At 39.7% G+C, this 22526-nt stretch overlaps 4 protein-coding genes across 4 annotated transcripts; 2 read left to right on the forward strand and 2 right to left on the reverse strand.

The window, feature by feature from the left end:
* Positions 1–1285: 1285 nt before the first annotated feature.
* PFICI_09365 (uncharacterized protein) lies at positions 1286–3716 on the reverse strand (the record flags this gene model as incomplete). The annotated part of the gene is made up of 7 exons (XM_007837946.1): positions 1286–1846; positions 1898–2060; positions 2110–2599; positions 2653–2737; positions 2818–3272; positions 3323–3585; positions 3640–3716. The coding sequence occupies 7 exons, from the start codon at positions 3714–3716 to the stop codon at positions 1286–1288; spliced, it is 2094 nt and encodes a 697-aa protein (XP_007836137.1).
* Positions 3717–4603: 887 nt separating this feature from the next.
* PFICI_09366 (uncharacterized protein) lies at positions 4604–6667 on the forward strand (the record flags this gene model as incomplete). Its single annotated transcript, XM_007837947.1, has 4 exons — positions 4604–4705; positions 4769–5624; positions 5691–6062; positions 6117–6667. The coding sequence occupies 4 exons, from the start codon at positions 4604–4606 to the stop codon at positions 6665–6667; spliced, it is 1881 nt and encodes a 626-aa protein (XP_007836138.1).
* Positions 6668–10284: 3617 nt separating this feature from the next.
* Positions 10285–11422, forward strand: PFICI_09367 (uncharacterized protein; the record flags this gene model as incomplete). The annotated part of the gene is made up of 3 exons (XM_007837948.1): positions 10285–10356; positions 10594–10646; positions 10702–11422. The coding sequence occupies 3 exons, from the start codon at positions 10285–10287 to the stop codon at positions 11420–11422; spliced, it is 846 nt and encodes a 281-aa protein (XP_007836139.1).
* A 1261-nt stretch (positions 11423–12683) lies between these two features.
* PFICI_09368 (uncharacterized protein) lies at positions 12684–13071 on the reverse strand (the record flags this gene model as incomplete). The annotated part of the gene is made up of 2 exons (XM_007837949.1): positions 12684–12983; positions 13048–13071. 2 exons carry the CDS (start codon positions 13069–13071, stop codon positions 12684–12686), a joined length of 324 nt encoding a protein of 107 aa, XP_007836140.1.
* Positions 13072–22526: the final 9455 nt, after the last annotated feature.

Genomic DNA, 22526 nt, shown 5'->3' on the forward strand with positions numbered 1-22526 from the left:
GAGGGGTAATATGATCAACGGTGGAAAGGGAAAGGAGAACATGTTAGCGTGGTCTCTGGGCATAACTGTCACTGCTTCAACTAATTTTGAATACAACACCCTTGTGCACAGATCTGTACCTACGAAAAACAGCCTACATACCTCGGGTAGTCACGATGTAGATGCACACTCAACGATAGGGAGGCTGAGCGAGCTTCAATTCTATCGAATCGTCGCGCGGCAGGTGGAGTGAAGCTACGCCATCAATGGTGTCAATGGCGGCTCTTCTGCGCTCGATTCCTACTGCTGCGACAAGGAGTACAAGTGGGGAGTAATGCAATACTAAACACAGAATCAAATTGTGGACTCAATAGTCTGAGCACACATGGGCACATGTCCCTTGTCCGTGTTATCACCGTTATTACCGCAAAAGGATGAGCTTCCTTGGAGATGTAATTTGCGTCCATCGCACCAACAACAATCATGCATAATGCACCTGATCAACGAGAATCGTGCATGATGTTATACTACGGTACTATGGGTAAGGTCTTACTCCAGGTGCAGTTTACTTGACTCGTGCGTGTACAAGTTGTCCAAGTCCGATGCTATAAAGCTGAATAATCGCCTTTTTTTTTCTCTTTCTTTTGAGAAGCCCCAATTAATACATGACCAGGAACCAAAACTTTTGCCAGCAACCACAGTCCTTAGCGAAGAAGGGAAACTTGTCGGCTTCTCTTGAAGCTTTGTTAAAATCCGGATATCAATCTTATGAGGAGAGTGTATTGTAGTGGTTAAGTCTGGGCTAAGAAAATGGATTGCGGGATCCCTTATGGGGGATCTCCGGACCAAGACCAAATTGGTATGGGAGATGGACATAGTGAGACATGAATCTATCTACTTCCGATGCCTAAGAAAACGTAACCAGCCAATGTTTGTTATTAGCAAGAGCATCCCACTTTCACCAAGCTGAGACTAGAGAAGTGATTGATTGTTGGAATGTCAGATGCTATTACTGTCAGGCATCTAGTCAATGCTAAATATGGAACATCACTGATCAGCACTCCTCTTGGAGGCAACCTAACAACCATCATATCATAATCTACTAGACCAGTGCAAAGGCATCGTTGTATGAGGGGTGGTATTTAAAAAACTACACTATGAACATATTCGTGTTTCTGTTCTGGATTGTGTATTGCTTTATGAATATAATTGACTGATTCCCTTCCAGTACATGAGCCCAAATTTCCTATACATCCATATCCACCCAACAGACCTCGTGCTGTCTTTGTAACTCTGCATTCCAATGTCATTCTGCCGGAAAATAGCAACCAACACACATATCGGTGTCAATTTTGCACTCCTGACACACATAACCTGCCAACGTGATCTCCTTACCACAAATGCTGCACCATAAAGGACACCGTATGACTTCGTCTTTACTCACATTGAGAAGTTTGCACTCAGGGTGTGTCCTCAATGTCAAGATCCATCTCTTGCTGAGAGGGTGGTGAACAACTTTACCACCTTCTCTGGACAATTTCTGACAGGTTATTATGAGCTTGATAGGGTCTTCCGTCGTTTTGACTTCAGTCCGTGCGAGCTCATTGAGAAATCTGCCCTCGATGGTGAAACGAATGTTACCTGGCGGGAGATCTTTACCCGAGACCTCGAACCCCAGATCATACAGGCCCATGGGCCCATTCCAGGTGGCAAGGCCTGGAGGGACGGGAACCACATCAGGGGCAGTGCCGTTGTCCCGGATAGATTCGTGGTAATTGGGATCGCAGATCAAGCGGAACCCACGAAGTGATGATGCCTTACGCGTGTTGTCAAAATAATCAAATTCGCGTGCTCGACCGTCACGTCCCTACATATTTGTCAGCACCAAAGAAACAGACTATACGTCGTAGGGTCTGACCTTATGGAAAAGAACATTGGCGTGGTTCTTTCCTATCCAATCGGTTGAGTGGTGTCCTGGCGAATAGAGTCCCTGGATCAGGACGGCTGAGCCATTCATGACCACCCTTGCTGGAGGCACACGTAGTATGGATATGGCACTCCCTGAGGCTACCGCTGAGGCACTATGTCGGGGTTAGTATAACATTAGTCGTAAGTGGTAGGTTTACAGACCTTTGATGGTCGAACCGCTGAAGGAATTCGTATTCAAAATCCATCCCCTCTTTCTCTGCCTGCATCTTGTATTTGTCCATGTCCTTTTTCGTTTGTTCTCTCAGTATGTTACTAGCAAAGCTACCTCCACAAAAGAGAGCGATGAAGGGTTTCTTAAACCCGAGCTGTCTTTCGATCTCGGCATTCCATACTTGCCGTCCGGGTTCGAACACGCTCTTGAATATCTCTTGGACTTGACGGGCAGGGATATTTACCCAGTAGTTGCAATCGTCTTTTCCTCTCAATCTGAGGACAGATCTTTGTTTCCCTTTGACTTTGATCTCTTGTGAGCTTGAGTCCGTTGAGTCCAAGGCAAAATCAAGCCCGTACTTTTTTGTTTCGAATTCATTGATAATAGCCGCCAACACGCCGGGTGAGATGTTCGACCCAAGCATTGCTTTGGCGGCTGCTTTGATCTGACTGTTGATCAGGTCACTTCCACCTTTCGTACCTACACGACGGGCATGTAAGAGACTAAAGTTACAAACAATTGGAAAAACGTACCTTTAGCCCAGTCTGGGCCATCGCTCATTTGACTACACTCGAAATTCCCATTTTTATCATAGTATTGATTGATCACCTGAATATTCTAAACCAATCTATCAGTTAGCATACCTGGGTGTTCTTGACCATTCAAGTTGTATGAGTCGGGAGGTGCTTTGGACATACCACACTGCTTCCTCCCATGTCTATAATCATCAGGTTCAGCGTATTTGAGCGTTTCATTTTGTGGTAGAGCTCAGATAGGCTCTTCCGCTGTAGGAAGGAAGTTCCCTCATCAAACGGCTCGGATAGATACAGAGCTATAGCGGGCCCTTCCATGATGCGATGGAAGGTAATATCTTTACCCCATATGGACTGCATCAAGTGTGTGTAGCATTTCATGTAGGCCTCAACGTGCTCGTCAGAATCTCGTTGGTGCAGATAGTTGGGAAATGACAGCACAATATGATTTATGGAGAGATCTTTCTCCCGTGCTTGTTCCCTAACATTCCTCTGCAGCTCAAGGAAATGGGCCTTGAGAGCGGTCTCCATCATATCGACAGTGATCGGGACATTATGCACAGCATTCAGAAGCTCTTTTCCGCCGGGTAGGTCTTCAAACATCTTGTCTTCCAGAATTCCTGGGCCGTATAAGCACTTGAGGTACAGCATTGATAACATGAATACATACCTGACACATACACGAGAATAGTCTTCAAAGGTATGCACATATCATGACCGGAGGCTATTCTTCCCACGATGGGCCGTCCTTCCTCTACTGCTGCTTGTGCAAAGAACTTGAATTGCGGAATACTTTCTTCCTGGTGCACCCTCTCAGGATGGTCACCAGGTCCAAAGAGAGGGACTCGGATGATTCTGTTGACATCGGCTACGGCATCTTCATAGGCCAGAGTTCCCTTAGATGCAGAAGATCCTAAATCTTGGCCGTATACACTGTGCCATTCATAAGCTTTCACGTAAGGTGGTACAATAATTATCAAGACGAACCATAGTGTCAGACCCTGAGTCTCTGCATTTGGGAGGGTGTTGACCTGGCTCCGAGAATTCGAGCTGGAAGTAGCCATCATTGCGGGTAGTGGCAAATTCGCCAATAACTGGAATTTAGCCCTTTGGCTTTCTTTCCTTCAAGGAAAAATGTGGGGGGATAGAAAGAGAAGTGATCGTGTCTCTTCTTCGAAGACAATGGGATTATTGGAAGTTTCAGAGGTAATATACTCAATTGCAACACATACCTACAAGTAGTCGGTGTAGCAAGACTGGAGGAAAATAATGTGTTTACAAGACGAAAGATGAATCCAAGGGGGGCCCAATTCATGGTCAAACTTTTTTCTCATCCTCACACTTTAATCAACCCCATTCATTTCCCTGTTTCTGCAAGCAATGCACACATGGAGCCGCGATATCTTGAGCAGGTATTATGTGTGAAGGTAACACCGCATGCACCATGTCCAGCGTACATACGACAGAATACACACCGGTCGCCGGTCAAAATTAGAATGTTAGAATTGCTTTTGATCGATGTGGTGGTGACCATTGGAACTATTGGGCTGGCAATCCGGCACCCCTGTGGCTAGCTCCTGTTAGCTGCACACCCACTTGTTTTCCATGCAGTTGCAGAGTTTCAGGTGCAAAGCTATAAACAACAAAAGCATCGATCGACTTTCTAGGTACGTATCTCTGTACTTGATAGGTACCTTATGGGAATTTGGCAATATGCGGTGAGATGGAAAAGGAGGGGCTGGGAGGCTGGGGGTCATTGGAAGTGAATAAACCATGACTATACCGCGCTGAAAACATCCCTACTTGCGTAGAATACTTATTAGCCCAACGTAAGATAAAGCAGCAGATTACTTGACTCGCATTGTGTCCAACCTGAATCTGAATAGTAATTGGTGTGCACACATATTTTCTTCCCTTCATCTCAAATCGACATATTCGTATTTCTTTCGATATGACACAGCGGCTCATAGGTTCTGCGGTGCGGGAACTGGCAGAAAGCCTTATTGACGACTATGAGAATATTGAGGACATGCGTCATCATTCGGTGGCTGCGGTTAGTCAACACATTCTTGACAATTGCATAACTTCCATTCAGAATGTACGAATCTTTCGACAGAAAGCGAAAGCCGAGATCTGTAAGCTTCGAGAAGCGGGACGTCCGGAAGAGGCAGACTGGCTCACGGAAACATTACGGTGTCACCGTGACATTCGCAATATACCCGACAGGTTCGAAGTTACTATTTGTCCGGGAAATGGACGAAAAGAAACCTGGTCTTTGGTGTCAGTGTGTGATCCTCTACGTCAAGAGGACTCACCTTCTCAAAGGCCAGGCGCCAATCCTTTTCTTGAAGGACCATATGCTGAAGGCAGTCCTGATCCGCTCTCGCATCAAAACGAAAACGCGATGCAATTCAGGCCATCGACCACGGACACAGTCCTCCCAAGCATGAACGAAAACGTCACCACCTCTGCCCGAATGTTAGGATCAGCTCATGAAGTCGACAACTATGCTACAGAAAATGACCTTCGACACTCAGGGCGCGGTATTACTGGTGGACAACTTCGCAACGAGGCAAAAGCATCAGCTGTCGCTGCTGGACAGACTTCTCCCAACATACAGCAATCGATACCTGTACTACCCCAGATCCAGCGGACACCTGCACTGATTGATGTAGAACTCGACACGTTTGGACATGGAATTATCACCTTCTCAAAAGCCAGAGAACAAAAACTGTGGATTGGCCATAACCACTCAGGGAAGGCTTTCTGTTTGACGTGTCCATGTGCAGTCATGGTTGCCCCCACAGGTGCAGACTTTCCGTGTCCGATGACGGAGGGAACCCACCATCTCATACCGCGGTTTTTCCACCTTGATCCTTTCACCGACAATGACGCCTTGGTTCACTTTCGTGACGTACACAAGGAGACATTCTCAGATATCGGGGGGATGTTGCGAAAGTACGGCAGTGAAAGTAAGTCCAGGTCAACGTTTCGTGCCAGCCTTCAGACAAACACCAAGTGACTAACATACCGTATAGTACAAACCGAGAACATCAGATTAGACATGTGGGCTATCGCAGGCCATAATATGTCTATACAGCTGTGGCAAGAGAATTTTGATGAAGAGCTCAGGGAGGCCAAGTCAAAAATGCTGCAACAATGTCAGAAGGCTGATTACTTGGTCCACTCGAAGCCCAGGAGCATAAAGAGAAGTAAAGTTCCTGCGAATAATTTCGTCTTCTCCAGGCCTGAACTGCATGAGGAATGGATAGTGTACTGCCCAATCCCCACTTGCTCTGAGCCAAACTTCGTGGATGACCCTTTGCACGACAGCACTGCCATCCATCACTTTCAAAAGCACGACATGCAACTCAATGACAATCAGATTCTTAACGTCTTCGGTCTCAGAGGTATGCCAAAATTTCCCGCATAATATACCGCGCTGATTGTATTGTCTTTACTAGTCATCCCTGATTTGAAAAGTACGAACACACACGAACCCCAACACGAGCCTCGTTCGGTCAACGGCCTAGAACCTGTTCCAGCGGTTACACAGAATGGAGACCAGTCTGTCCGCCCAGAGGCTAGGGAAGTAAAGAAACGTCCCCGGAGAACCTGTCAACGCAAAGCTGTTCCAGCAGCTATACAGAATGGAGACCAGTCTGCCCGCCCACAGGCTAGGCAAGCAGAGAGACGCTCCCAGAGAAAGAGAACCTATCCACCCAAAGCCAGGGGCAACGTCGAGGGAAAAAAATACAGTCCTTGGATTGCTGGTGAGCAGATGATCCAGTACAACGGTGTCAAAGTGGAGCGCATAACCTGCCGAAGGGACCTTGAACGGGGACATGGTGCTATAAACACTCAGTATGAGTTTCACTTCGCAGGCTGCCATAAAGGCGAGTGGGTCAGCATCAGCAAGCTCAACGAACTCAGAGAGATTGTGGAGAGCTTTGACAGGGGAAATGGGGAAAAAACTCCATGGCTTGCCAAGCAAAAAAAAGTTCTAGGTATCTAGGTAGTGAATGACGCAGATAGAATGGAATTGAGTAGTGAGTTCTTTGTTTTACAGTAGAGTAAACTAGCGCATGCGATACAGAGCCCTTGACACGAACTCTAAGTAGCAGGAATGATGAATGACGGGTTACATTGCATGTACCAAGTGGCGACTTTTTGAAAGAGCTTGATAATAGTGAAGAATGCATTCTGCTCAATTGTTGTTGTTTTTTTTCCCGCCAGTTGCGTGACCGACTCATTGACTAGATTGGTGACGTTGAAGCGCCAGCCTTGCTTGCATGGGTTCCTTTTGCTATAGCTCAGAGGAAGTTTCAAGGATGTCAAAAAGAATTACCGGCGGCCTAGGGTTCCGCAGTCTGTACCATGCAGAGTTTTATCAAGTCCCAATTGCTTTTTTAAGATAGTGGTTCTTGCAGCGCTCATGCCAAACCCTGATTTGCTGAATGATACCATCAGCTGGAGGTTGCTGAATGGATCAGGTAAGGTGGGTGTAGCATTCCGTAGCGATTGGAAACCACCTGGGCAGTGTGCAGGGGCGGGTAGCAATAGCGCCTTAGCTTACTCACCGGCCCGTTCCCCGAATAATTGCACCGGTTTTTCGCAATCCCAAGACCCTGGCGACTAGGTAGCTTAGCGATATATATTGCGTATAGTGGATTTTTCATACATTAGGCAGTTGTTCAAATGTGATGAGGTTTCGGCAGTTGAATTAGCGATAAATATGAGTTGCTTTTTTCTTGTCCCCCTCCCAGCTTTGGCGGCTTCTTTATCCGAGTCACTTTTTCCACATCGCCCATGCTTGGAGCACTCCAAAGCCGGGGGTTCAATGAGTTGGTTAGTGTGTATAATACTAGAGGAACATTGACCTGGCGCCTTAAAGACATCGTTGCCTAGGCACAAAGGTAGAGATACTCAAATTTGATCGGTATATCCGCTGGCTCTAGTCACTTTTTAATGGAGGAATATTGCTAAAACGGACGTACTAAAAAAAAAAAAAAGCCTTTGTGGGCCGGCCAAGACACTTGCTCCTTTGAATAATTTTATGGCCGTTCTGTGAGCGTTCTCTAATAACGATGCTTGATATATTTCTCCACAATTGTTACTAACATATCCTTTATTGCTAAACGCCTTGTTTCTTCAGCAATAGCTGGCAGTTTGTTGTGTCAGAAAGTCTAATCCTTCTCTTAAAAAAACATCCGTTAATGCTTATAGCGGCGAAGGAATATTCTTTTTTTTTTTTTTTTGGTATAATTGGCAATTAGATTGGAGGAATAATATCGACCTTTCACACGCTATCTCTTTTCACAAAACATTATATTGCTCACTTAATATTGAGTCACAGACACGCGTCCGCGCTTTCAAACAGTGACTTGTAACTTGTAATCTCTGAAATCAAAAGCAAGCGATATTCGAAGACCGCATCCTGCACCCATTCATACAAGTCACAATTATGCATGGGAAGAGCAAGGGAAAAGAATCAGAGGCAAAGAACCATAGGGAATATAGACGGTCTAGATTGCTGATGGTCACAAGGTCAACTAGGCAGCAACGGGCTCCTAGCCAACCACGTTGCGCACCACCTATGAAGGTCTATGAAAGACTGATTCAAAACAAAGAAAGCTCTCTGCAATAAGTTAAAATGTGTTTTACTACTATATTGACACCATGCAGGGTAATGACGCGTGATCCTGCAATACAAGCGTACAGCAGGCACGGCATTGCATGCGAGGGCCTCGAGGGGGGAAATCCTGCGACCGAGATGCGCTCTGGGCATTACCCGCAAGAGCCTTGAGGGGTCACATCATAGGCGCGAGATGCGCTCTGCAAGAAAGACCTGATGCATGCGACAAATTGTTATTGATGATCCAAGCTTCAGCTCAAATGGCACAATGTATGGTACTTTGATAGTGAATCACGAAATGGCTTCTTCGAACACAGCGATGAAACTCCTTTGCTTTTGCCAATCCTACCCACCCAAACTCAACATACAGAGAAAAAAGTACAGTTCGCCCTCCTCTCATATTCATTGGCTCTACCATGACTGGCTACAACATACTCCATGGACTTCCTCTACTCTGAGAGTATCCTGTATTGATTTGAATGTACTCGCTACCTATGCTCTCGTCGTTGATGGTGCTTGGAAAGCTCTACTGAGCCAAGACATCATAGACTAGCCAATGGAATACACCTTGTCTGAATGTGTGCTTCCGAATTTTGAGTCATGGATCAAATCTATCAAAGGTGTTAGATAACCGTGCTTGAATGGCTTTGACAAGGCCCAAGAGAAGGACTATGGGAGGGCATGGCACTTGCTGATGCAATATCTTACAGCCTCCAAACCTGTAGCATTGTCAGGACTCGCAGGCATCGCACCGTGGGACCTAGCTGAATTGCTCACTTGGTGATATAATTTTTCAGGACCAACGATTATAAATAGATTTTACTGTGATGGAACTATGTCCTAGAACTTTTGGGCCTCCTATTATGATATTCCAAATTTGCATTACATATCAAATACGCGTTTTTTAATCGCCCTATACACTGATGTTTTGCCAATTTATTATGGATAAGTATAATGATTAACTCTCTTCTGAGACGAGCTTTTGCATTAAATCTGCCTGATTCATTCAATGTCTCAAGTCTTTCAACTTTGGCTCTTTTACAGCAACAAGCGGAGAATCCACTCTTTGGCAGAAATGGTCAAGGCAAAACAATTACTTCTTGTCTCTATATGCATGTCTCCAAGCAAACAACTACCCTTCATGTTGAGGAAAGCACTCCGTAGTAGAAGTGGACAAGTACATCAATTCACAAGACTCTAAAAGGACAAGATACTCTGAGAAACTCATATATGGGGATCAATCCCATGTCCGTGTCGTGTCTTTCCATCCGACTACATCCACCTCCAAGATTTATGCCAAGTCAAGCTCCAATGCACTCGATTCAGTCTCATTTCATATGAACTCTTGAGAAAGACTAATATCCAGAAGACACCTCGACACTGCGTCCAGCTTACTACCAAGCCGAGTATTGAAGATCAAGGTATGATCTATGTCACCTATCTGTGGTAATTTATGTTGAGATCGTGGAGTAACCGCGTAAAACTTGGCAAGTGCCGCCCCAACGACCTGAAGCGACGACAAATCAACTTGATAATGAGACACAAAGTGGCCTGACGACGGGATTGTTTCAGTCCTGAGCTACTAGCTTGAGTTCTTGCTAATAACTACCAAACAGAAACATTAAGGAAACTACCTGAGCCAGTCAAAAGACAAGAAACCTTTACTGGGCAACCACTCGACAATCACCGTCAATTCAAACTCAGGGCTTTCCGCTTTTGCGAAACTGATCTTTCCTCCCACAACCCAGTCACAGGAAACACTCAATTTCACTACTTGGGGACATTACCTTCGATTGTAGCCTAGCCCTGTTTCCTTCTTCCCAAATTAACCCCAAGAAGCAAACTTGTAGCAGTCATCACTTGCATTGCAACATCCTACAGCAACTTCTCACTCAACTCTAACAACTACCAACACTCTTGAGTTCATCTATCCTTTTCACTCTTCATCCTTCACATCTCTTCCCTTGAGATCATTCCTAACCGATCCCTTCGCCACAATGTCTACCAAGGACGACAGCACTCAATTCCAGTTCTTGATCACCTGCATCAAGAACTCCAACGCCGGCAAGGTGAGTCACCCCTTTTCTGTCCATTTGAAATTTTCTTCCGGTCCTAGAACCCATGGCAATCTACACTTCTGATGATGGACTGCCTTTATGTCTATGTCGTCGCGTGCTTTCCCCCCTGCCCCCGGAAGCTTCATCCGATACAGGAGGCATCCATGTCTACATGGCACCTCCGCTTATCTCTCCGATCACGATCCACCTGAGTTGTGTCACTTGATTGCTAATTCTTGTTCTTCACAGGTCGACTTCGGCGCTGTTGCCGAGCAGCTGGGAATTGTCAGCAAGGGCGCTGCGTAAGTATCCATGCATCACTTTCTTGGTTTGAACATGACTGACTCCTGCTCGCAGTGCCAAGCGATATGAGCGTCTCATGAAGGCCCACGGCATCGGTCCTAATGGCATCGCCGGTACTGCCAGCCCGAAGAAGGCAGCCATCAAGAAGGAGAAGGGTGCAGGAAAGTCTCCTGCCAAGAAGCGCAAGCTCGAGGAGGTCGATGAGAATGCCGGCGACGATGACGAGCCCATCAAGGACGAGAACATTAAAGGTGAAGTCAAATCTGAAGTGAAATGTGAAGTGAAGTTCGAAGATGCCATGAACGTCAAGCTGGAACACGGCAGTGGTGGTATGGCGATTACAGACACTGGAGCGCCAAACTCGACACTGTCTTCTAGTCACGGCAACGACGAAGACGACGATGATGATGTTCTAGTGGTCTCAGCCACCGAAAGATCAAGCAGCGGCAATGTTCCTGCCTACGGCAGCAGCGATCACCACCACCACCACCACCACATGTCCATGTCGACGCAGCATATTCCAAGTATCCACTCACCTTTCGACTACGCCACTAACATGGGATTCCCTCTACAGACAACGCCGACGTCGACTATGATGACGACGACCACGATGATGCCGAGGTCTAGCTCTGGCAACCCCCTACCCTACGGCTTTGCCCCTTCACCATATGCACACAGTCACGACGGTCACCACTTCTTCTGGCAAGGCCCTGGCATGATGCCCACGCACCCTGATGGTGGACACAAGGAAGATCCGACAGATCGAAGCTCGTGACGCGCTGGTTAAGGCAACCTGGTAAGTCAGAGTGTACATGTCACTTACCCATCTTCCAACAAAGGCTGACCAGATTCTACCAATCCAGGCTCCCAATATCCCTTGACATCTTACACTTACGGAATGTTCTACTTTTTCATGGGCGCATGATCGACAGATGAGGCATCAACCTTTCATACACGTCGATACACCTTTGCGCGTTGCGGTGGTTTCTTTTTAGCAGGGATGGGGCCTTGAAGGCAGTCAAGGAAGGTTCAGCAGGATTTATCATGATCACAATAAACACATGTTCTCTCCACCACCTTGAAATGCAAATACGTGAGGAGGTTCTCCATGTTCGAGGGTCCCCTTTGACTAGACTTGAGATTGAGCAAGTGAAGGACATTGATCCCCGCAACGCCGAAGATTAAAGTTCTGCAGCAGCTTGTAAACATTACTTGGTGTTGACAGTCTGTGTATACTTTTGCTTGATGCAAGACTTTCGTACAGCTCAATGCAGGTCTTCCCAGTAGATCAGGTCATTCTTACTTGCTATTCTCGTGGTTGCTCCTCTCTCAGCTAATACTCAAATGTTGTCCTAGATGACTATGACCCTCACTTTCCAAATGTTGCTCCCTCATCAAGGCCTTCCGCATTTTTGTGCACTCTTGAGGTACAGAGTCTGCTGCACAAGCTGCCTCGTACATGAGCAATTGCTGCCATCTCGGCCATGATCCTCCTGTGAATGGCTGTAGCCAAAGAACCTAGCAGCACATCTCAGTGTCCATATTTCGTAGCAAAGTGGTTGCGTCTTGACTGTCAAGTTGTGCTCTCGATCTCCCGAGTAGGCAAACATTGAACTCCGAGCACTGTTGCGAGTTTTGAGCAATAATCCTTGCATATGTGCTGGCTCAAGACCTGAATCCAGCTTCAAGGTTCTTATCGAACAGGGAAAACGTTGGATACCTTCTGATTCAATTAAATTTCCATCCCGTCCCAGCAAAATGGGACCTTTCTGAACATTAGGCTGATTCGACAGCCTCGCGGATGTTCTTGTCCGCCTGTCGAGCATCTGGTGACCGCGTCGTTGAGAACCAACCTGCGCTGCAACTCGGCCGGCAGGCTAGCGAACGAAATCAAGACGCCACGAGCCACTCGCCGTAGCCGTCGAGGAAGATGAAGTCGGACTGTGTTGGAACGCGCCAGCTCAATTCTTGCACCCCTCACACACCGGCAATGACCCCTTGATGGACTCGAAGCAAGGAGGTACCGCAACCTAGGCTCAACAGCCGCTGCCTTCGATGCGAGGAGGCTTCTCGTCGTCATAGTCGCCGGTGCGTCCGTGGATACTTTCTCGAGATGCTTCGTTGACCGCAACAGACTTGTTGACAGTAGCCGTGAAATGGACGGGCCAGGTCTCGGTAGGCTTGGCCTCGCTTCCGTACTCTTCTCGTTGTTGGTCTTGATCTCTAGGGGGGATTCTCTGGGCTGCTCTTTCACCGGGGGTCTCTTCCCGCCAAGCTTTGGTCGATGTTGGTTCGGGTGCTGCTTGGTTCGTAGCGATGGAACTCCATCCTCCCGCCTAGTTGGTTGGGAGAAGACAGGCTTTGGGGACTGCTTGAGGCTCTGGGGGTGTTTTTGGGCACGAATCCGTTCCTAGAATGGGTCATTCTGGTTACTGAACACTTTTGGTCACTTTGGATTGATTTTACCTGACCTTGTATCGGTCACGGAGCTTGGGTTTCGGACGTAGGAGGGTTGCGACCTTGGGCTATGTTCCACGCGAGATTCTGCAGCAAGTGAGAGTATTATTGATGATCTCGTGTCGTCTTGCAGACCCGTAATTATAATAAGATGAACTGTCATGACCCTGGGTACTGCTTTTCGACGAACAGAGGCTTTGGTTGAATGCTGCGCGTGTCTGTTGACTGTGCCATGAAGTTGCACAAGCCCATGAGGCGGACTGCAGGCACTTCACCCAGGAAGCATCCAAAAAGCCGTAGCCAGTAGTCGTGATAATTAGAGTCGATGTGCCACTTGTGATGCTTGTCCGGTGTCCGGTGTGCTGGGCCATGTCTCGATTGTCGCGAGGGTGGGCTCCCTACAGGCCTCATTGCTGCTGCAGTTCAACCACGATCGCCACCACGACCGCACCGAAAATTATCTGCAAAACGAATCTGATGGCATGAACGAAGTCTACTAAGTCTATGTCTGCAATTTCAAAGATGTCGCACCTCGGCGCGTTGCACTGGTGCCCTCGATTTGCGCCTCATCAGAGCAGCAGTTCGACCGCCACCACAACAACGCGCGCCCGGAAAACGATCTACGAAAATTAATCTTGCGCATATTCAAAGCCTCCTCAATTGATGAGCGCAAATTTGAGGATTATCTAAACGTTACGCGATGCGTGGAAGACTCGTTGTCGCTCGAGGCGTCGAGGCCATCGGTCTATCGCTGCTGCGGACCCCCACCACAGCAGGCCTCCAACCTGTACTCAAGTCTCTCCACCGACGGCCTCGGTCACATGTCCAAACCACATGTAATATCATCTTCACAGTTCTAACTCTCAATACAAATGTCAGATTTGCATGTAAAAGTCTCTTCTGGTTACTACCAAACAGTTCAAGGTGCCGCGCGCTCTGTTGATCATGCAGCACAAATGCATACATCGGCATATCCTACAGTAGGCGTCCCATGATGAGCACAAGATCCTCAAGTGCGAAAGAAGACTGCGCAGCCAGAACTTCAGATCAAATTGTAGATAATATGTCTTTGTGCGCTCTAAAGTACCACTAAATCTATAAACCTGCTTTATTTAGGCAATTAATGTTACGGGTGCACCCGATTTTCGGCACCGGATATATAGTTAATCCGGTGCCTAAATAGGTTATAATAAAATTTGCGTATAGGAAATAGCTTTTTTTTATTTAAGCTAATTTATAAATTATATTTGGCTATAATTACGTAATTATACGCATTTAGTAAATTTATTATATATAAATTAGCTTTATTTTTGCAATTTTATATAAATTAATAAAATATTTATAAAATTTTTAGTGCTATTTTTTATTTTTAATAGCGTAATATCCGAAAATTTTAATAAATACGAAATCGCTCCAAAATTTCCCTTTTTTAATAACCCCTCGCTTTTCCCCCTAATATACGATATTATAAAAAGTTCCGACCCCGAAAATACGGCTTAAGCCTTTTATAATAGCGTTTTTAATTATTATAAAGCCGTTAAATAGCTTTTTTAAAACGGAAAAATAAAATTTTTTAAGTTTTTTTTTATTATAGCGAAAATAAAAATAATAAAAACCGTTATTTATTAGGTAACGAATAGCTTATTTACCTTAATTTTATAATAGCCTTTTTAAAAAATAAGCGCTTTTATATAGCGTAATAATTTATTAGTATTAATTTTAAATAGCTTAAATAAAAAACGTTTTTTAAAAAAATCGAAAATTAATTTATCGATAAAAAAGCTAAGCAAATCGCGGATAATCGCTTAATTTAAATAAAATAAAAAAAAAATTAAAAATTCTCCGATTTCTTAAACGATTTTAAATATTAGCTCGGTTTTAATAAAAAATTAAATTAAATAAACGTAATTAAAATTATTACTTTTAATTCCGCTATTAACCAAAGCCTAAAAAACCGTTTAATTATTTTCGATTTATTTAACGATAATTATAATTAATAATTAAATATAATTAAAAAAATAGCTAATCGCCTAAATGCCTTATAAAAAAATAAGCGTAAAAAAGCTAAAAATATAAAAATTTAGTTTTTAAAAAAAGCCGGAGCTATTTTATTTTATTTTACCTTTTTTTGGGAAACCTTATAAAATCGAATAAACGCTAAAAAAAAATATTATTATAAAAAAAATTAATAAATTCGATTTATAATAATTTATTATTACCGTTATTAATATTATAAGCGTAATATAAATAAGCAAAAAAGCGTCGGAAAATAAATAAAAACCCCGAGCTTTTTAGCGTAATAAGCAAAAAATTTAATCCTTCCGAAAAAAAAATTATACTTTAAATATAAATAATCTAAATATTTTTATTAAAAATATATTATTTATAGCTTTTTTATTAATTTTAACCCCCGAATTAGCTACGCCGAGGTTATTTCGGACCTTAAAAAAATAAAAAACCGTCGGAAAATACTTAAGCTTTAAAAAAAATCGCTTTTAAAGCTTAAAAAAAAACCTATAATTATTATTTTAAATATCCTAAATAATATATATACTACTTTTTTTTAATAAATATATTTATTAATAATTTATTTTATTATAACGCGTTTATCGATAATAAATGCTTTTATTATTTTGCTTTTAATAAATTTTTTATCATTAAAAAAAAATTTAAACGTATTTAAATCCGGAATAAAAAATTCCGGCTCGCTAAAAACGATAAAAAACGTCGATATATTCGAAAAATCGCTATTTATTAAATAAATATCAACGGACGGAAAAAAAAAATAATAAAATACGTCGTTCTTAATTTAATTTATAATATTATATTAAAAAAACCTTAAATAAAAAGCAACGACATAATATATTTATTTAGGAAAAAAATACTTAAATTTAGCATTAAAAAGCACGGTTTTTTTATCCGTAAAAAAAGGCTAATATAAAAATAAAGCACCCGAATTAATAAAAAATAAAACGTAATACGTAAAAAATATATAAATAATTATAAATGCTATTTACGTAGCAAAAATATATAAAGCGCGTAAAAATTTTAAAAAAATAATTAAAACCATTTAAATTTTTACCGTTATAATAATAAATATTAATTAAACGCTAAAAATCAAAAAAAAAAACGACCTTTTTTAAAATAACCGATATATTACCTTTTTAGCTTAAATATTACGCTTTTTTATTTATAAATAATAAGCAAACAAAGCTCTTATTTTATTAATTTAAAGCAAATTATGCGATTATTTTATTTAAAAATAAATAAGGCAAAATTCGGAAAATTTTATAAAGCCTTTTATACGGTATATTTAAAAATAAATTGCTTATTTTTAGGAAAATATTTACTAATTACCTAAATAAAAATTAAATTAAGGCTAATAATTCTCCCGAAAAAGCCCTTATATTTTTTATAAAAAAACCCGGAAAAGGTTTTCGTTTTTGCGTAAATTACCGAGCCTTAAACGCTATTATAAAAAAAAACCGCTATTTTTTTTTTATTAAGGAAATTTTACGCTTTTTTTTAAAAGCTAAATAATTTATTAAAATTAATATTAAAGCCGCTTTTTATAAAATAAAAATTAAAAAAAAAATAAATAAAAAACCGCTTTTCGCATTCGCTTTAGCTTATTCGAATAGCTAATAATACCTTTCGGATTAACGGGAGCCTTAATTATTTTTTAAAGGTTTATTAATATTATATTATAAAAATACCTAAACGACTTTTGCTTTATTTATTTAAATAATATTTTAATTTATTTTAACGGCGATTATATAAATTATATATTAAAAATAAATAAAATTTTTATTAAATTAAATAAAGCTAGGCTTTACCTTAATTTTAAAAAATATAAATTCGCTATTATTTAAACTAAATATTTAAAATTTATTATTTATACCGGAGAAAAAATTAAAATTAACCCTAAAAAAATAAAGGCTATTAAAAAATAAAAGGCTTTTATTAGCGTAAAAAAAATTCGTAATTTTATAGGTTTCGCGAATTTTTATAAAAAATTTATCTTTTAATTTAGCAACGTTATAAGACTTTTATTAGCTTTATTTAAAAAATTAGCACTTTAAAAATAAAAATTAGCTAAAAAATATAGCTTCGAAACCTTTAAAAAGCTTTTTATTATTATATTTATCTTAGCGATATAAAACGAAAAACGTAAAACGGTAATCGAATACGATTATTTTAGCTAGGCTTTAAAAAAAGCCTTTTTATAAATCGATAATAAAAAAAGATTACGTTTTATAGCCTTTTTTTTTAAACGATTAAATTTAGCCGAAATTAATTATAAAATCTATAATAAAAAGCTGCTCGCGATTATCCGCTATTTAAAAAAATAAAAAGGAAAACTAAAAAGCTTAGCTAAATTTTTTAAAATTTTTACAAATTATAAAAATTTATAATATTTTACTATTAAAAGGAATTTAACTAAAAGGCAAATTCGATAATTTTTAATTTTATTTAAATTTAATTTTTAATTATAATTTCGCGTAAAAAAAAAAGCGGTAAACCTAATACCTTTAGCCGTTTAAAATAAAACCTCCCTAAAAGGGTCGATAACCCGAAATTAAAATTTCGCCGCTTATAGCTCGTTAAAAACGAATAGCTTTTATTTATTATTATATTTTCCGAAAATACTAAATATATTTAAATATTAATTTATATAATACTTTTATATTTTAAGCTTATAAAATAAAAATTACTAAATATAAAATAAAGCTATTAAATTCCCGAAAATAAAAATTTATTTTTTAAAGCTAAGCTATAATTATTTTAAAATAAAATTATAATATAAAATATTAATTTTATTAATTTATATTTTGCAATATAATTAAAAGCGCGTACGTTTCCGCCCGGGTTATTTAAAAAAAAATATAATATTAAAATATTAATCGCGGAATATAAATTAAACCCTAAAAGCGCCTTTTTATTCCGAAAAAAACTGTTTATTTTAAATTAGGAATTTTTTTAGATTATATTTATATAAAAAATTTACGATTTATTTATTACCGGCTATTTAAAAAAAGATAATATTTTTGCGATAATATTAAAATATTTTTATTAGCCGGGAGTATTTAAAATAATACGGAAATTTAATATTAATTACAATATTTATAGGCGCTTTAAAATTTAGCGCGAAAAAAAAAAGCGGCCTTTTAGCCCTTTTCTTTATACTAAACCGGTTTTATTCGGAATTTTTTATCGATTTTATAATAGAGCTTTTTACGAAAAAAAAAAAACCTTTATTTTATAATAATAATCGTAAATCGCCTAATAAAAATAATTATAGCAAAAAGCATAAATATTATAAAAACGCTTAATTACGCCTGGCGTTTTATTAATTATTATTAAAAATTTTACGGTTTTTTTTAAGCTATTATTTTTAATAAAAAATTAAATTAAATAAGCGATTTTTAGGCTTATTTATACAAAATAGTAAATATTAAAAAAAAATTATTTATAGCTTTTTACCTAAAAATTAACGGTTCGATTAAATATATAAATTAAAAAATTTAATTATATTTTAAAGCCTTTATTTCGTACGCTTAATATAATTAGCCCGAATTTCTCTTTTTTATTATATTTATTATTAATAACCATAATACCTCGATCGGCGCTAATCCCTTTTTTTTAATTTATAAATATTACGCCGAATTTATAAAGCAAATACTCCCGTTATAAAAGCTTTTATAAAAAATAAATAAAAAATAAGCTAAAAAATTCGTAAATCGATAAAAAAAAAGCTAAGATTTAGCTTAAGCTATAATAGCAGCTATATAATAAAAAATAAAAAATACGGCAAATAAAAATAAAAAGCTATAAAAACGATTTAAAGCTAAAAATTTAATATAATTTAAGCTTAAAAACCTAAAAATATTATAAATATTTAAAAAATTATTTTAAATTAATATAAAATATAAAATTAATAAAATTATTAGTTTATAAATAATTAAGCTAAACGTATTTAGCAAAATTTAGCTATAATTTTATATAAATTTATTACGGAAAATAAGCGAAAATCCCTTACCGTTATAAAAAAGCGAAAATTAATAATTACTTTTAATATTTAATAAAAAATTTTTATAAAAAAAATAAATCGTTAAAAAGATTTTTTATATAAAGCGGCACTTTATAAAACGAAAATTCGAACGGAAATTATTAATAAAATAGCAAAATTATATAAAATTTATTTAATAAGCCCGAACCGTATTTAATAATATATAAGCTTTAAATAATTTTAAAGCTTAATTCGGCGTAAATAATAAAATAAATAAAAAAAAAGGCTAAAATAAGGCTTTTAATAAAAAAAAAATAAAAAGCTATTATTAAAATAGCTAAAAATAAGCAATTAATAAAAGCTCGAAAAAAAAAATTAGCTAAAAAAAAAAGCTCGAAAATTTAATTAATAAAATGCTTTTGCTTTTTATTAAAATTTAAAATTAAATTTTTAATTTATTTATATTTTCCCGTTTTTATTCGAAAAAGGTATTAAAAATCTTTTTATTTATTCGAAAAAAACACCGGTTATATAAAATAGCCGGTTACGCGCTTTTCGATATTAAATTAATTAATTAGGTATTTTTTAATAAAAGCTTTAATATCCTAAATATACCCGGATAGCGTTTTTTTTTTATATTAAAAAAATAACGGCTTATTAATAATTATTAAAAATTTTATATTTTAAATTTTTTATTCGTAATAAAAAACGCATTATAGCTAGGAGAATTTCGGGTTTTATAATAAAAATTACGGGAAAAAAGCGTTATATAAAATAATTAAGGCATAAGCGGCTATTATAGCTTAATAATTAAAAAAGGAATTTTTAAAAATTTAGGGTTTAATTTCCCGAAAAACCCGGAAAAAGGATAATATTACGGGTATACCCGATTTTCGGTACCGGATATATAATTAATCTAATGCCTAAATAGGTTACGATAAAATTTGCGTATAGGAAATAGCTTCCTTTTACTTAAGCTAGTTTATAAATTGTATTTGGCTATAATTGCGTGACTGCACGCATTTAGTGAGCCTATTATAATTAAAAAGATATTCTCGATGCGATATAGACGACTCGAACATGGCGGGTACTCCCGTGCGGATCGACATGGGCGTGGGGCATGTGTCACCCAAGCTGGGGGCGTTGCAACGGCGGCCCGCTGCAGTGTGGAGAGCATGAGCTTATTTTCAACGACATGGCTTAAGCGGCGTGTAAGTGCTAAGGGATCACGAAGACGATGAGAATTACTGCTCGCAACTGGTGTCAAATGGACATATAAAATACGTGAGACAAAATGGGGCATTGGGATTGAATTGATGATTAATATTTCAACGAGTGGGATTGTTCTGTGGTCGCTCATGACTCTACACAAGGAGGTAGCATCTAACTGGCACTTTATGGAATACCGTCTACATATTGGGCATTGTCATATCTGAAGAATCGCTGATGATTGTCTACCAAATGTTCAAAATCAGTTTTTGGGATGGGAACGCAGAGGTATACTTGAAATAGTGACAATCGGAACAATGGTATCTACAGAAGCTGTCATTACTATGGCGGTCTTTCTACAAGACACTGGCGAATGTAACAACCATCAGGGCAAGACATATCAATTACTTTCACTTTTCATTACATTATTACATTGAATGAAGAGAATAGATGCTCCGAGTCTTTGCATCGATACCAGACATGGAAAAACGTCCCTCCAGCCCACTCCACCCCAGCCTGGGTTGGTTGCCTGGCCGCTCGTCGCCTCAACACCAAAAGAGCCGCACGGCGGGAGGCTGGTGATGGTCGCTGGGCCAATGAAAGAGCTGGCAGTACTCTGGCCGGACCCGCAGCGCGCAGCTTGCAGCTCGTCCCAGCGGCAGACTTCTCCTGGCTATAAATTCCAAGCCCAGCTTCAGGAATCTTTCTGACTTCTCCCTCTTTCTCCCTCGCCCGCTCTCAATAGTTTCTCTACCAGCTTCATTGTCCGCTCACGTCACTTTCGAGACCAACCACACTTTCTTGCACACGCAACACAACAATCTGCCTTTCCAACAATCTTCACTCTAGCTTCGGCTTCAACATTGACAAGTAAGTACCACTTCGATTGTTCAGTCCATTCCACCACAATCTTCCCATTCAACAACAATCCACCCATTTTTCTACATTCAATTTTCCAACTTGCACACACAATCCATCTGCAGTCCACAATCAAGTCTTCTACATTTCCATTCCATCCATTGTCATCAATCATTCCCATTGCTGGTAAGTTCATCCAACCCGTGTCAATACAAAGTGTCCATCTCTTTTCTTTCCATCATCTCCCATTCCAATTTTCTACACATCACCATTGCATCTTTCTGTTGTTCTCATCTACCTCATCATCACCATCATTCATTATTACCCAATACTTTATTTATCACCCGCGGGTATCTGAGTTGCATGGCTGCAAAGTATGCTTCTCTGATAGTTGTCACTCATCTCTCCCATCACCTCCAACCAAACAGATACTTGTGTTCTCAAGACTGCCTCACAATTTGTGTCTGGCATTTTCTGGGCATAAATCAAAAAATTCAATGCACAATTTTTCCCTGCCCCTCAATTTTTCAAACTTGCAAATTTTCATGTTTTCAGCGTTTGCACACGCTCAAAGCTGTCCCCCACCATTATCACCAGCTTCAACAACTTCACGCACACTGGACCCACTCTCCGTCTCCTGGCCACCCTTTTACTTGCGCAACCAATTTTTCTGCACCTCCATCTGCATTCAATCCAACAAACTTTTTTTTTTCTTGGGACTTTTCCTCTGACCACTCTCAACTCCAGACCAGCTTTCAAGCTTCACGCATTTCTACAAACAGCCTTTCGACTTCAGTCACCACCCCGACAACAGTTCTTCGGCTTCAAGTCAGCTCTCTTGTCAACCTTGTACAAACCCGACAACCATCTAGAAGTTGTCATAATTCAGTCAAGTTCTTCCGCCTACAGGTCGATCTTGGTAAGTCGCTCTCCTGTCTGCACTCTTCTCCAGTTCGTCGCCTCTAATAATTTTTTCTGCCTTCAGCAACCTAATTCCAGAAAGACTTCCGACTACAGGTTGTCTTCTCTCACATCAAACACCATCAAGAGCTTCCGCATACAGGTCGTTCTTAGTAATTTTCTCTCCAAAGACATCCGCCTACAGGTTGTCTAGCTACTCTTCAAGCTTCACCTTTCTCTTCTCGCTTCAAGAACTTCCGCGTACAGGTTGTTTTCATTCGCATCAGATCGACTAGTTACCAGTCTTTCTGATCATCACTAATCCTTTCAACAACAGCTCAATTCGTGAGTTCTTCACTACCCCTCCTTGCCCCTCACTCTTGTTTGTTTCAACAAGCTCTGACATTTTCATCAACAGTTCAACATCCAAGCTTCAACCGCTACA

Source organism: Pestalotiopsis fici (genome assembly GCF_000516985.1).
Source record: "Pestalotiopsis fici W106-1 unplaced genomic scaffold PFICI_Scf_6, whole genome shotgun sequence".
Classification (NCBI taxonomy): Eukaryota; Fungi; Ascomycota; class Sordariomycetes; order Amphisphaeriales; family Sporocadaceae; genus Pestalotiopsis; species Pestalotiopsis fici.